Source organism: Carassius carassius, chromosome 8 (assembly GCF_963082965.1).
Source record: "Carassius carassius chromosome 8, fCarCar2.1, whole genome shotgun sequence".
Lineage (NCBI taxonomy): Eukaryota > Metazoa > Chordata > Actinopteri > Cypriniformes > Cyprinidae > Carassius > Carassius carassius.
Window position 1 is genome coordinate 5,424,709 of NC_081762.1, and position 13,403 is coordinate 5,438,111.

Consider the following 13,403-nt stretch of genomic DNA (forward strand, 5'->3'; position numbering starts at 1 on the left):
ATTGGGGAGGCAATATGGGGTTCTGGTCATTTCAAGGGGGGTCTCATGAAAACCAACAAAAAACACAGTGGGCATTGCTAGTAACTGCATATTACTGCATCGAAAATACATTTTGGTCCAAAAATAGCAAAAACTATGACTTTATTCAGCATTGTCTTCTCTTCAGTGTCTGTTGTGTGAGATTTCAAAACACTGAAGTTTAGTGATATCCGGTTTGCGAACGAATCATTCGATGTAACCGGATCTTTTTTCACCAAATCGAACTGAATCGTTTGAAATGGTTCGCATCTCCAATAAGCATTAATCCACAAATGACTTAAGCGGTTAACTTTTTTAACGTGGCTGACTCCCTCCGAGCAGGGCCATGCAGAGACCTTTGGAGGGGCAGGTGCTCAAAGTATAAAAGGGGCACATGGAACAAGGCTTTAAATGACGCTGTTCAAGATATCAATACAGCAATATATTGTGATGCATTCCTTGCTGATTCGCGTTTCGATATGGATGATTATGTATTGATACAGCAGCAAATGCTTTGATGCAGTTTTGAAAAAGAAACAATAGAGAAGACAATTTTAAGTTTAAAATAATAATAGCTCTGGGATTAGAAACTGAAATCTTAAAAAAATCTTAAATTGTCCCAACCTGACGGCTTTTTCTTCTCTGTTCTACAGAATAATTAAGAACAGCGGTTATAGTAAAAACTATAGAAAACACTTGTGCCTCTACATTTCCCTCTTTCTCACCAGCCTCTGTCTCCTGGCTTGCTGTTACCTGCTCTTTCTCTCACTTGTGCCTCTACATTTCCCTCTTTTTCTTCATCTATCTCCATCTCCTCATTTGATCTATTACTTTCCACTCTCTGTCCATCTAGGAACAAGGCTCAATTTACTATTTCAGCATTAATCTATTATTTTAACCATCACTACTACTCTTGCACCTAATCAATAAGTCCACCTTAAATATTGATACAAAACATTAAAAAACTGATACACTGGAATATAGTGATTAATATTATTATTAGTGTTGTAGTTGTCTAAAACTGAACACCTTTGCAATGTAAACAAATGACAGACTACATTTGTTATTCATATCCTTCACACTGCACTTTGATGTCAGGTATATTATGCATTTTTTATTGACATTGATATTTTTACATTTATTGCCAGAGAGATATTATTGAGTTTACAGGCTAAAGTGGTCTTGCTGTTGTAAACACTGTTGCTATTGTAGAAAAAAAAATATTTGTGTCACATTTAAAATATAATTATATTTTAATTCATTTCTTAATTGTTTTTATTTTTATAATAAATCTGAATAAGCCTTAAATAAGCCTGAAAATATCCTCTAACAATTAAAAAATGCATGTGCGGCATGAGGAATCGTCCTGGTCGGATGAGGTCGTCGTCGTCCGGTGAAAGGTCATCATGTTGGTGATTTTATTTACGGCTAAATTATTATTAATAAATTGTACTAATATTATGATTGGGCGTGGACAGGCATTCACAAAAGGGAATGTTATTACAAAAAAAATTCGAGGAAATTTTGCTTTGACAAAAGGGCACTTAAGGGGCAAAGGAGCTGCTTAAGTGAACCTGCTCTTTCGGACAATTCGATCAAATAAACCAGTTGTAAAAAAAACGGTTCACCGGTTCTTTTGCGCTCGATGTAATGTCATTGGCGATGACTGCCCTTCATTCAAGCCTTCGGCTTATAACATTAGCACAGAATTAGTTCAGAATCAATCACCAAAAGAATCAGTTTGGTTCAGACGCTCTGTGTGTCGGTCTGCTTCACGCTGAATCACACATGCGCAATATCATCAGCTCCTCGGTTCTCGAATCGGACGCGTCTGACAGAAACGGTTCTCGGTTCAGTGTACGAATAAATGTCGAAATAATTATTATTTATTATTGTTCTGCATAGTTTGAAAAGAAACATTTTTTTAATCTTTATCCCGGATATATATATATTTTTTAATCAGGAAGAGGATGGGGGGGGGGGTCAAATGGGGGGGTCACAGCGGTTTTTTACAGGGTCTTGAGACCCCCCAAGACCCCCCCTGGCGCCACGGGTGCTAATTTGAGAGGCGAGATAAAAGATTATGTGGCCAACTGATGTCCCATGAGATTCCCGTCCGCCCCTGACAAATTGTAAGTATGGACCTATATGATTTCTTATAATAGTGGACCACTGCTTGGATTACTGGGAAATTGATCCGCTGCCAAATCTGACAGCAGACACAGTCATTGCATGCTGTAAAGTTCAGTTTGCACATTATGGACAGCCAGATCAGGTTATCACTGACAACGCAGCGCAATTCGCTTGTGAGATGTTCAGAAAATTTGCGGGAAAATGGGGGTTTGTTCATGTTACATCTTCACTCCCAATCTAATGGAAAAGCTGAACAGACAGTGAAGATCGTAAAATCGCAATGTAAGAGCGCGAAACTCAACAGGTCAGATACATGGCTAGTAATTCTCCACTGACGAAACATATGTCCTTTAGACTTAGGACGGGACTTCCCATGGCAAACAGAACGAAGACTGACCGTGACTAACAAACAGTCACCACTGGGAAACCCCGATCATTACTCGCAGAGGCCGTCAGTCACGGCCACCACACACACTTGATTTGTGAGTCCTTCTTAGTGTCTTAAAAGCAGTTCAGAACTAATATTACAAAGCATAAGTTTAGCTAGTAATTTTGAGTTCCTGTTAGGAGTTGGGGTTGTTAATGAAGGGAAGGTGTTCTTAGTGAAGTGTGGCAATCCTTTAAAGAAAGGGAGATGTTACACGGTGTAATGCCATGTTTGGCCTGTATCCGGTGGCGGCGTTGTTGTGTGTTTGCGCTGAGGCCTGTTAATAAAGTTGCATATTGATTCAGCTCATGCTTGTTCATTGCATCTTACACAAACACACAATTATACGATAATGTTGAATGGCTATAATCAATGGTTAAATATCATAGGGAAAAACTATTTTATAGAGACATCAGTTTTTGTATCAGTCATAAAAAAAAGATGCAATTAAACAAATATAAAAAATATACTGTCTTAATGTTGTTTGATTATTAATTTGAAGATTTATTTTGAAATTATTGCAATATAAAAGTTTATTTAAAAACTTTAACATTTGTTTGGATTATTGATTAATCTCATAAAAAATGTGCAATTAATTACTTAATTTTTGTGCTGTCAAAAAAAAGTAATTTAAACATATATACAGTACAGACCAAAAGTTTGGACACACCTTCTCATTCAAAGAGTTTTCTTTATTTTCATGACTATGAAAATTGTAGATTCACACTGAAGACATCAAAACTATGAATTAACATGTGGAATTACATATGGAATTATATACATAACAAAAAAGTGTGAAATATTGTATATTGTCATATTGTAGGTTCTTCAAAGTAGCCACCTTTTGCTTTGATTACTGCTTTGCACACTCTTGGCATTCTCTTGATGAGCTTCAAGAGGTAGTCACCTGAAATGATCTTCCAACAGTCTTGAAGGAGTTCCCCGAGAGATGCTTAGCACTTGTTGGCCCTTTTGCCTTCTGTCTGCGGTCCAGCTCACCCCTAATCTCGATTGGGTTCAGGTCCGGTGACTGTGGAGGCCAGGGCGCCGACAGACCAGGATCTTGTCTTTACGACAACAATATCTATACTTCATGTTGAGCATAAATATAAAGCCTACTGATAAAGGACACCATCAACAGTATTGTCGGCAAAATGGACTATGTTTGACAGGTGCAATATGCCAGTGTGTCACCGGCCTAAGGTTTTCAAAAGGCATCACGCGAGTGTGAACATCACTACAACTAGGAAAAAAACGATTGTAATTCAAACGCAGCTCCCGTCTGCATTTAAACAGACCTTTGCTCTTAATTCCGATCGGGCCAACGCAATAACGAAATCTGAGCAGGTCTAAAAACTGAAACTGTTCATGCTGCACTTTACACTTTGGAAAAGTTATATATATATTTTAAATATGAGCAGGCCTACAAGCTGGGATTGGTAATGCTGCACTGTAATCATAGTTATTTATTTATATTTTTCATTATATTTTATTATATGATATTGGTTTGAGACTGAGAGTATTTTATTTAGTGGAGAACTTTGCAACAGTATTTTATTTCTTATTCTTTTTTTATTTTCTATGTATTTTATTAAAAAGTATTTTTTTTTGTAAACAAATTGTTAAAAAAAAGTTTATAGTAATAAACAACCTGGAGTTTAATGTTTGCATTTCTTTCCCTTACTCTACCGAAAATGACCCGAACTGTGACTTTAAAACCGAGGTACGTACCGAACCGTGATTTTTGCGTAACGTTACACCCCTAATATATATCAGTCTATGTCGCTGGGGTATATTTGTAGCAGTAGCCAACAATACATTGTAATGGTCAATATTATAAATTTTTCTTTTATGCCAAAAATAATTACACTCTTAGAAGAGATTGAACCTTTAGAGTTCAAAAAAGAACCTTTAAGTGCAAAAATGAACTTCTAGCTATCAAAAAGGTTCAAAGTTTAACTTAAAGGTTCTATAATGATCCACTGGTTATTTGGCAGTTATTTTAAGAACCTTTGCTGTGGTAAAAGGTTCATATTAGAACCTAGAATATTTAAGGTTCTTTCATGAACCATTTCTAAGATGTAATGTAAAGACTAGAAAGAGAACAGTTAGAACAGAATTTGCTTAACTGTTACATTAGTAAATTATTAATTTACACACTCAATATCATTTACTCTTAATCATTTACTAATTGTGATGTCAGATGCAGTTGTGGCAACATTGTTGATACAGTGTGTTTTGTCTGTACTCATGACCACCTCACATATCTCTAAATTGCACAATAATGTTTAGTGCACCATGTTGTTGTAAATTTTTAGAACACACATTAAAAATCAGAAAAAAAACTAAGTTCAGTTTTATGTTCATAAATGAACCAGAAGCTATTCTGTGCTAAATGGAGAAAGTGAAGTGAAATTCTTACCCCTAAAAATAAACTTTATGTTCAATAGGCTATCTTCATATTTTACAGCTGTACATCCTTTAAATTTTCCCCATACCACATTCAACCTTCAAACCTCAGATAGCCTACTAATTCAGCTCAGAACATTACAAGTGACAAAAGCGAATGATTTTAAATGAATCTGGTTGCAAAGCACCTTTTTAGACATGTTTATATTATTGAGGAACACTGTTATGTCATTTTGTAACACTCCTTCAAATGTGAAGCATATCTATATTTGTTGTGTAAGGTTTTGTCAGCAAGATTATTTTTCTTTCTTTCTTTCTTTCTTATTAGTAATTGTTTTTTTATTATCATCATCATCTTTATTATTACTTTTATTATAACGATATTGTTTCGATTTTGAGAATAAAAACAAATTAATCAAAACATATGCATTTAAACCAGGGCGAAGGTTTCTGGGCTTAATACGCAAGTTGCGTAACGCAACGCAAAGCACTGAATCTGTTACGCGCAAGATCAGAGACCGCGCGGAAAAACCGTTACAAACATTCAAGCGCAAACAGCGGCACTGAGTGGAACAGCACGAATATCTGAGGTAAGACAACAAAACCTTTCAAATAAAGTATGTCCTTTTTGAAAACCTATGAAAATAACACCTACCTAATGTCATAACTGTGTGTTACATAATGAATAAATGACCACGTGCCTCAGAATTAAGCACACAAGATGTTAATGTGGCCACAATATTAAGTCACTTTACCCGTCCAGAGAACTCGTGTTTTGATTATTTTCACCAACGCTGTGAGCTACACTGATTGCTTGGTAATGTACTGTACTTCATTCATGAAGAACTGAACCTGGACGACAGCAGGACGCTATTATCATCAATCCTCAGAAGAGACACCGTTGTCCCTATATAAAGGTAGTATGCCAAATTAAAATAACACTGTTTGTATTTACTTTATAACTGCCTTTCTAACTCTAACTTTATGAATATAATATCATGACTCCTGTTGTTTTAACAGATACTGATACTGAAATTGACGGAGACACTTTAATGAACCTAACTAAGAATACGCTTTATGCACTACACAGTTCCGGGTTCGCGTGTACTAGGCTACCAACTTCCGGTTCAACTTCCTGTTTATACACGGACAGATATGGCTCTCTTTTATAGTCGCTGTCTTCAGGATTTACCTAGTCTCACAGTAAATGACATAGACCGTTTTGTAAAAACATCATGTGCCGCTCCCAACAGCAAGCGGGAAAAGGGATTTAAAATGTATATCGGCAGCTATATCGACAACTATGAGGGTAAGTAGCTAACGTTATCATACTGCATTGTAATCAAGAAACTGACGTGACTGAACTTGTTAACGTTATTTATTTTCTTTCACAATACTATACTATATTAAAACAGACAACTAGCACAGTGTAAGAACTAGGGCTGTCAACGAATATTCTAAATTCGAATTGTAAAAAAAAAAAACGAATTTCGAAGGTGAAAATTAATATTCGAATAAAAAAAAAATGTGGAAAAAAGGCCCGCGGTAGTAGAGGCATGGTTGTCTGCTTAGCGGTGGGCGCGCTAGCGCACCTGAGGGTTCAGGGACAGGTCACAGCCTCACAGGAGTCGCACTGTCTGGCACAGCATCACTGCTGAAAGTTGACGCGTCTTCATGGAAGATGCCAGCAAGTGCAGAGCCCAACTCGACCGCAGCAGAGAAAATGAGGTAAAATTGTTTACCCGCGAGATTGTTGAATGCAAGCTATTTAAGATACAGTTAGCATAGCATTCGACCACTAGCAACATGAGGTCACATCTCAAAAATGTGCGCCCAAATGAGCATGGCATAATGTGTGGAACTCCAGCTAAACAGTCACGTCTTGATACTTAACGTTACTTTGCATCGCCCGCCGCAAGCACTTTGTCTGCAACATGACAAGAGGCCATAATGGATAAAATAATTTCGTTCATTTTTAAGGACATGAGACCGATCAGTATCGCGGATGGGGCACGCTTCGGGGAGTTCTGTCAAGCAATGGATCCGAGGTTTGATTATTTATCGTTTCATGTCAAGGAAAAGTTCCATGTTTACCACAGCAGAGCTCTTTTTGAGCAATTTTGACAGCCCTAGTAAGAACGAGTGTAATCCAGTTTAGAAATGTATGTTCATCTTTTTCCGTAACAGTGTCAATGAAAAACAAGGTGACAGGAGAGGTCAGCGTGAGGGCAGTCTGTCATAGATCCATGAGGAAAAATTAAAAGCCACATGAATTGAAAGTAGGGTTTCTAGGTTCAATGTTAGGGAAATGGTTAGGCCTGCTGATAAATTGCCCAGCTGATAAATAACATTATCTAAATGTACATGTTAGGGCTGCACGATTATGACAAAAATCATAATTGTCGATTATTCCCTTGAAATTGTAATTGCGATTATAAATTTCAATTATTTCAATAAATTTCAAATAGCACAATTTAAATTGCTTTTCTAATGCATTAAGCCTCAAATATATATATGATTTATTCAATTACACAAGTTTAACAAGTTTACAAGTTTAAAGGCTCAATTACAAAATTATTGCATTTAGCCTCAAATATATATATATTTGTGTGTGTGTGTGTGTGTGTGTGTGTGTATGTGTGTGTATGTATGTGTGTGAGAGCTGTTGAAAGAAAAACACCAATCTTTTCATCTAAAGCACACAGAAAAATGTAAGTGAAAAAGTTCACTTACATTATTCTGTGTGCTTAAGATGATAAGATTGGTGTTTTTCTTTCTACACACTGTAATTGCGATTGCAAATGTATTACTTGTGCAGCCCTAGTACATGGCTCAGTCTACTGTTTATGGATGTGAATGGATAGGTCTATGTGGCTCTCATCTACAATACAACCGTATGCTTTTATTAGTTATATTTTAACAGTTCAGCTCTTAAGGGATATTTCTCATCTAAGCTTCTATTTCTTCCTAGATGGTGTTAAAAGACTTGAAACCTGTTATTTTGGTTAGCACCCACTGCTCCTGTGTGGCGGGGTGTGCCTTATGCAACCATTTGGTTGCACTACTGTATCAAACAGCACATTTTTCACAATTAGGCATCCCTGCTGTACCCCCAGTGCACAGTTGCACAGAAACGGAGCAGACCTGGCATAAGCCAAGGACCTTGGTAAGTCATTCGTCTGTCATGTGAATTGTACCTATGAACATTTAACTATTGTGATCCCATGTCAAAATGTCTCATTGCTGTCAGGGTGTTAGGCCAGGTCCGGTGGGAGACATGGAGGTCCGCAAACCCCAAAATTCTACCGCTGTTTGTGTGAGGTGAGACTATATTACCTTTAGTTTAAGCTATGTGTTGATGTGGTCAATATGTATGCAGTTAATATGCTTCAGTTTTTTTTTTGTTTTTTTTTACATCTTTTCTCTTCAACATTTTCAGAAGTTCTCTCTACAAAGCACTGGACGGGGAAATGCCAGATCGTGCCACATTGAGAGTGGAAGAAGTATATAGGGACTTTAACCCTTTGCTTGCACCTCTGGTGACCACCATGGGCATGTCCCATTAGTTCAGTCAGCTTTTGGGGCTGTCCAGGCCGGGAGTGTGCTGTCATTTCAGCAAAAACCACCAGAAATGCGGGAAATCATCAACATCCCAGAAGCCCCAGCCCAACTCTCCCTTCCCATCCAAGGCTATAGGCTTGAGCCAACCACATGTGCCAATGTGTTATCAGAGGAGGAACATGTATATATGAAATCACTACAGGTGTCATTCTACATGGCCCACAGGATTGAAGCTGCAACACGGGAGCCGTATATATATATATATACACACACTATATTTATACAATATATGCATATCTATTATATTACATTACACATGTATATACTCTATCTTTAGATTCTTATTGTTTTTTGTGTTATTATAATAAAATATGTATAAGGAAACTGTCTGAGTTTTGTCTGTTGATCAGAGGTATTAATACAGAACAGAGTGAAATCCATAGTATTTACAAAAGTATATGTATAATATTGATACAAACCCTAGCACATCATCAAGGATGAGAGTTTTTAGACTCAGTGGCTCCATGCCTTGACAAGTGGTCCACATTGGTAGTTCACAAGCAAACATGCCACTGTGAACAGTTGGTTTATGCTACCAGAAATGGACAAGGGGATGATTGTGTCAAACAACTTATGCTCTTTAATGCGACGGATAAGACATTCAACATGTACCCTGAGCCTAGCCACAGACTGAGTGTGTGTCACTTCATCAGCTGACATTTGTTTTCCATTGGTCAGGAAAACAGGCCGGTGGATTTTACATGGCACCAGGCTATCAATTAAGAAGCCCTTATCCACCATGATGGCCATGTCAGGGGTAAGAAGGTTAATGATCCCTGACTGTTTGAACAGCTCCCGGTCACTAATAGACCCTGCATACAGTGCAGAAACAAATGTTATTGCACCATGAGGTGCCATTCCTACTAACGCTTTGAAGGTGCAGTGAGACTTGTAATTTGAAAAGACCTCACTTTGTAGTAGCAAAGAGGAAGGTGTTTGGCAGCGGATCTCTGTACAATCCAGGATAACCTGTGTGTCTCGAAATTGATGGAATTCTTCTGGCAGATGGGCTCGTACTTTCTCTTTTGGCATCCAAATGCACACTGACCCCAGGACATGGTACAGGAAGTTGGCCCAGGTTATTATGATGCGGCTTACAGTGGTCTGATGTACTTGAAACCGATGACCAAGGTCCTTTTGCTTGAGGCCCAAAGCAAGATGCATCAAGAACAGGAAGAACTCGTCTATTGCAGGAAGTGCCCGAGTGTTTCCAGGCTCCTTGAAGACTTTGGAGTTGGTGACACGAATCATCCTGTGAGTTGCCGGTTCAATCAATTCCCAGAAGGCCATCAGGTGGTTGTATGTTGCAAATCTGTCAAGAAAAAAAAACATGCATTGGTTCTCACATGGCATAAAATACTTATACATAGCTTTGTAGTAAGTTTAAAGTTGAGAAAATAGGAATGCTGAACTACAAGTAACTGATACAACAATCTTTACAATATTGAGTCATGACAATTATGGAATTTGCTATGTATAATTAAACTAACTCTAGTTGCTGTTGAAGACAACAGCTGGTGTTCATACTTATAATTATGTTGTTGTTACTTTTAGGCTGCCTAGGCTACGTGTAGCTATCGTATACAACTCCAATCATATTTATCAGAAATGTGGACCAGTGTTTTCAGGACAGTGGCAATGCTATTAAATTGCTTACCACAGGCAATACAATCTTACCTTGTATAAAAGCGAATGTCCTCATCGGACCCAGCAAATCTATTGAGACCAAAGCGGTGTATCATCTTTGTTTGCTCCAACTGCTTCCGTACATCTTCTATCTCCCTTTTTAACTCCTCGTTTTCATGTAGAACCATGTCCACAGCTGCAGCTTCGGGAACGGAACAATAATCATGTCCAATCCTCTCCACATCAAAGTCCATATCTTCCTGTTCTGCGTCCGAGTCAGGATCAGGGGTCAGCGGTCTCTCTCGACGTTCCCAAACACTCAACCTCGGCAGCTGCTCCTGGTAGTGGTTCCACTCAAATAGTGTAGGGAAAACACCTTTTTTCAGACGTTTCAGACGAGCACCTTCCATAAAGTCATCAGGTCTGAAATGAACGCTACACACCTTTGTGTTTTTGTTGACTTGGAAGTCATCTCTCCTGATCTGAACGAGCCACTTTTTTCTGAGATCCTCTTCCACTGGAAATGAATGGAAACTCACAGTCAAGTTGTATCTTGCCGACACAACGCACAACGGCACACAACAATGTTCCGATCTAGATCGCATTAGCTTTTGGTATCGGAAAACCTTTTTCTCCATGGTTAAGATGCCAAAAACTATATATACTAACAACCAGAAATGTTTGTCGCTTTTAAGTTTCGCTCCATACCCATCGATCTCGCGAGGTTTAGCGTCAGATGTAAATATGGAACCGGAAACTGTTAGCCCAGTAGAGCAGTAGAGAGTGTAGCCGGAAACACGTCACAATTCCTGCTGCATAGAACCTATATTCCCCAAAAAATGAAGGATGAAGTTAAATTGATAAGATTACAAGAAAACCTAAATACTGAGATGCCAGCAAGACCACAGACACCACGAGTAAGTTACTATTCTACATGTGTTTAAAAATATGTGGACACCTTTACTCATTATTATTTACTATTGTAATTATTTAATGGGATGTACGGAAGAGCTTAGTGACTTTGACATTTTCTTATATTTATGCATTTGGTTGTTATTACAAAGCAACTTTATTGCATTCCCATTTTTAATGCGATGCTCAGTTAGGAGTGATGGTAAGGTCAGGTGTCCACATATGTTTAGCTGAACTATATTGTTATCTTTGCAAATCATTGAGCTGTATTTACCATACTAACATGCATCTTTCTGGAAACTTTTTTGTAGGACTTCCTGTTGATATTCCACCTGGATCAATCTCAAGACAACATATTGCTTGTTTGTAGCAAAAAAGAAAAAAATTACTTTAGACCAGAGATTTTTTCTTTGACAGGACAAAGCAATCAAGATCAAAAACAATTCAAGGTCTGTTTGATTAAATGCACATATACATGCTAATGTCCATGCATTAAGTTTATAATTTTAGAGAATGATGAGGGTAAAAATGTTTTTCTCTATTTTCAGGTATGCAACAGGTGAACACAAGTTGTTTTCAGCCCTTTTTACCAAATACCAGCTTTTGAGAGAAAAGACTGGCAGAGGATGTGCTTAAAAACAAATTCAAAAAAGAAAGATCACCTTTGATTAATGTTGAAGAAAAAATGACATTTGCTTCAGGTTCAGTAAAGTAAGAAAACAGATCATTTTACCAGGAGTCCATCAAAAATATCGCAACCATTGTAGAGGTAGGTTTGCTAAAAATAATGTGACACTTCAATACTTACATTTCTATTATCCCGTGAGAATGTTTCATGTATATGTTTATTTATTTATTTTGCAGGATCTATCTGGTCAAGATTTGTATTAAAAGAGGTCAAGGTCAGTTACAGACAGAGTCTGGTGGCACAAACAGAGATCAATGAGCGCTAAAGAAGAGCAGCTGGGGAGATATTGTTACTGAGCTGGATGAAGAAAAACAAATCTGTGTTGATTTGGCACACAAAGGTAATAAATCACTGATTTGCATGCACAGGAAAGCTAAGAATCACAATGATCAGAAACATAGTAGCCTATGCCATATTCAATTCAACAAATTTTCTATTAAAGATGTCAGTGGTTGCTGCTGTCCTGCTGTTTCCACTTCTATTAAAGCAGAGTCTGAGATCTCTTTGTGTCATCAGTGAGGTGAGTGTATTTGTATCCATAATATCTAAATCTATAATTTGTTCTTTTTCAACCCCTTCTCTTGGTTATGATTTCTTCTAAACATTTGTTTTTATAATGGAATTATTCTATGGAGCTATATATATATATATATATATATATATATATATATATATATATATATATATATATATATATATTTCACATTAACTACTAAATATTGTTATAGTATAACATTATTTTCTCCTTGTTTAGGAACCAGATACACCCAAGCCTGTGCTGTTTATAAAGGGACATGCCTTGGGTGTGGAGTCTCTTTAAGAAATAATGCTGGAAGTGGAGGAGGAGGTCTGTGAAGTACATGATGTGAACACAGCTCTACACTTCAACTTCAACACTGAATAAGCTTCAAAGTTGAGAGACACCCTGACTTCTACTGAAAACTGTTTAATGTATCATAATGCCAAAACCAATATGCCACCCACAATGGCCAATTATTATTATTTGTTTTATTAAATTAATGTGTATGTATATAAATGCATGATATTTATTGTTGTTTATGTATGTGTTTGTTAGTTTGTTTGTAATACATATTTATCGATGATTGTTTATTTATTTGTGTTTGTTGGTTTGTTTGTAATACATATTTATGTATTAAACAGTTTATAGACAATCATGGTGTTCTTTGTTTATAGTGAAATTGGATTATAATGTATAATAATAATAAAAATAATAATGTTATTGCTATCTAGAAAAGGGTTCATAAAGGAACTGAATCTCCAGGAACCTCAAAAGGTTCATTTTTTTTAACCTTTTCTTCTAAGAGTGTAGGATATTAATTAAAGATCATGTTCCATGAAGATATTTTATTAAATTCCTGTATATATATTAAAACTTATTTTTTTAATTAGTAATATGCATTGCTTCATTAATTTGGACAACTTTAAAGACAATTTTCTCAGTATTTTTTTTTTGCACACTCAGATACCAGATTACCAAATAGTTGTATCCCGGCCAAATATTGTCCTACCATAACAAACCATATGAAACTCTTATTTATTTAGCATTCA

At 36.9% G+C, this 13,403-nt stretch overlaps 1 protein-coding gene and 1 long non-coding RNA gene across 2 annotated transcripts; one reads left to right on the forward strand and one right to left on the reverse strand.

The window, feature by feature from the left end:
* Positions 1-8,876: 8,876 nt before the first annotated feature.
* Positions 8,877-11,002, reverse strand: LOC132144633 (uncharacterized). The gene is made up of 2 exons (XM_059555189.1): positions 10,286-11,002; positions 8,877-9,920 (listed from the first exon to the last, which is right to left on the reverse strand). The coding sequence occupies exons 1-2, from the start codon at positions 10,870-10,872 to the stop codon at positions 9,062-9,064; spliced, it is 1,446 nt and encodes a 481-aa protein (XP_059411172.1). The 5' UTR covers positions 10,873-11,002; the 3' UTR covers positions 8,877-9,061.
* An 89-nt stretch (positions 11,003-11,091) lies between these two features.
* Positions 11,092-12,993, forward strand: LOC132144634 (uncharacterized). Its single transcript, XR_009434370.1, has 3 exons — positions 11,092-12,174; positions 12,277-12,354; positions 12,589-12,993. It is a non-coding gene; the product is annotated as an uncharacterized LOC132144634 (long non-coding RNA).
* The last annotated feature ends 410 nt before the right edge of the window (positions 12,994-13,403 follow it).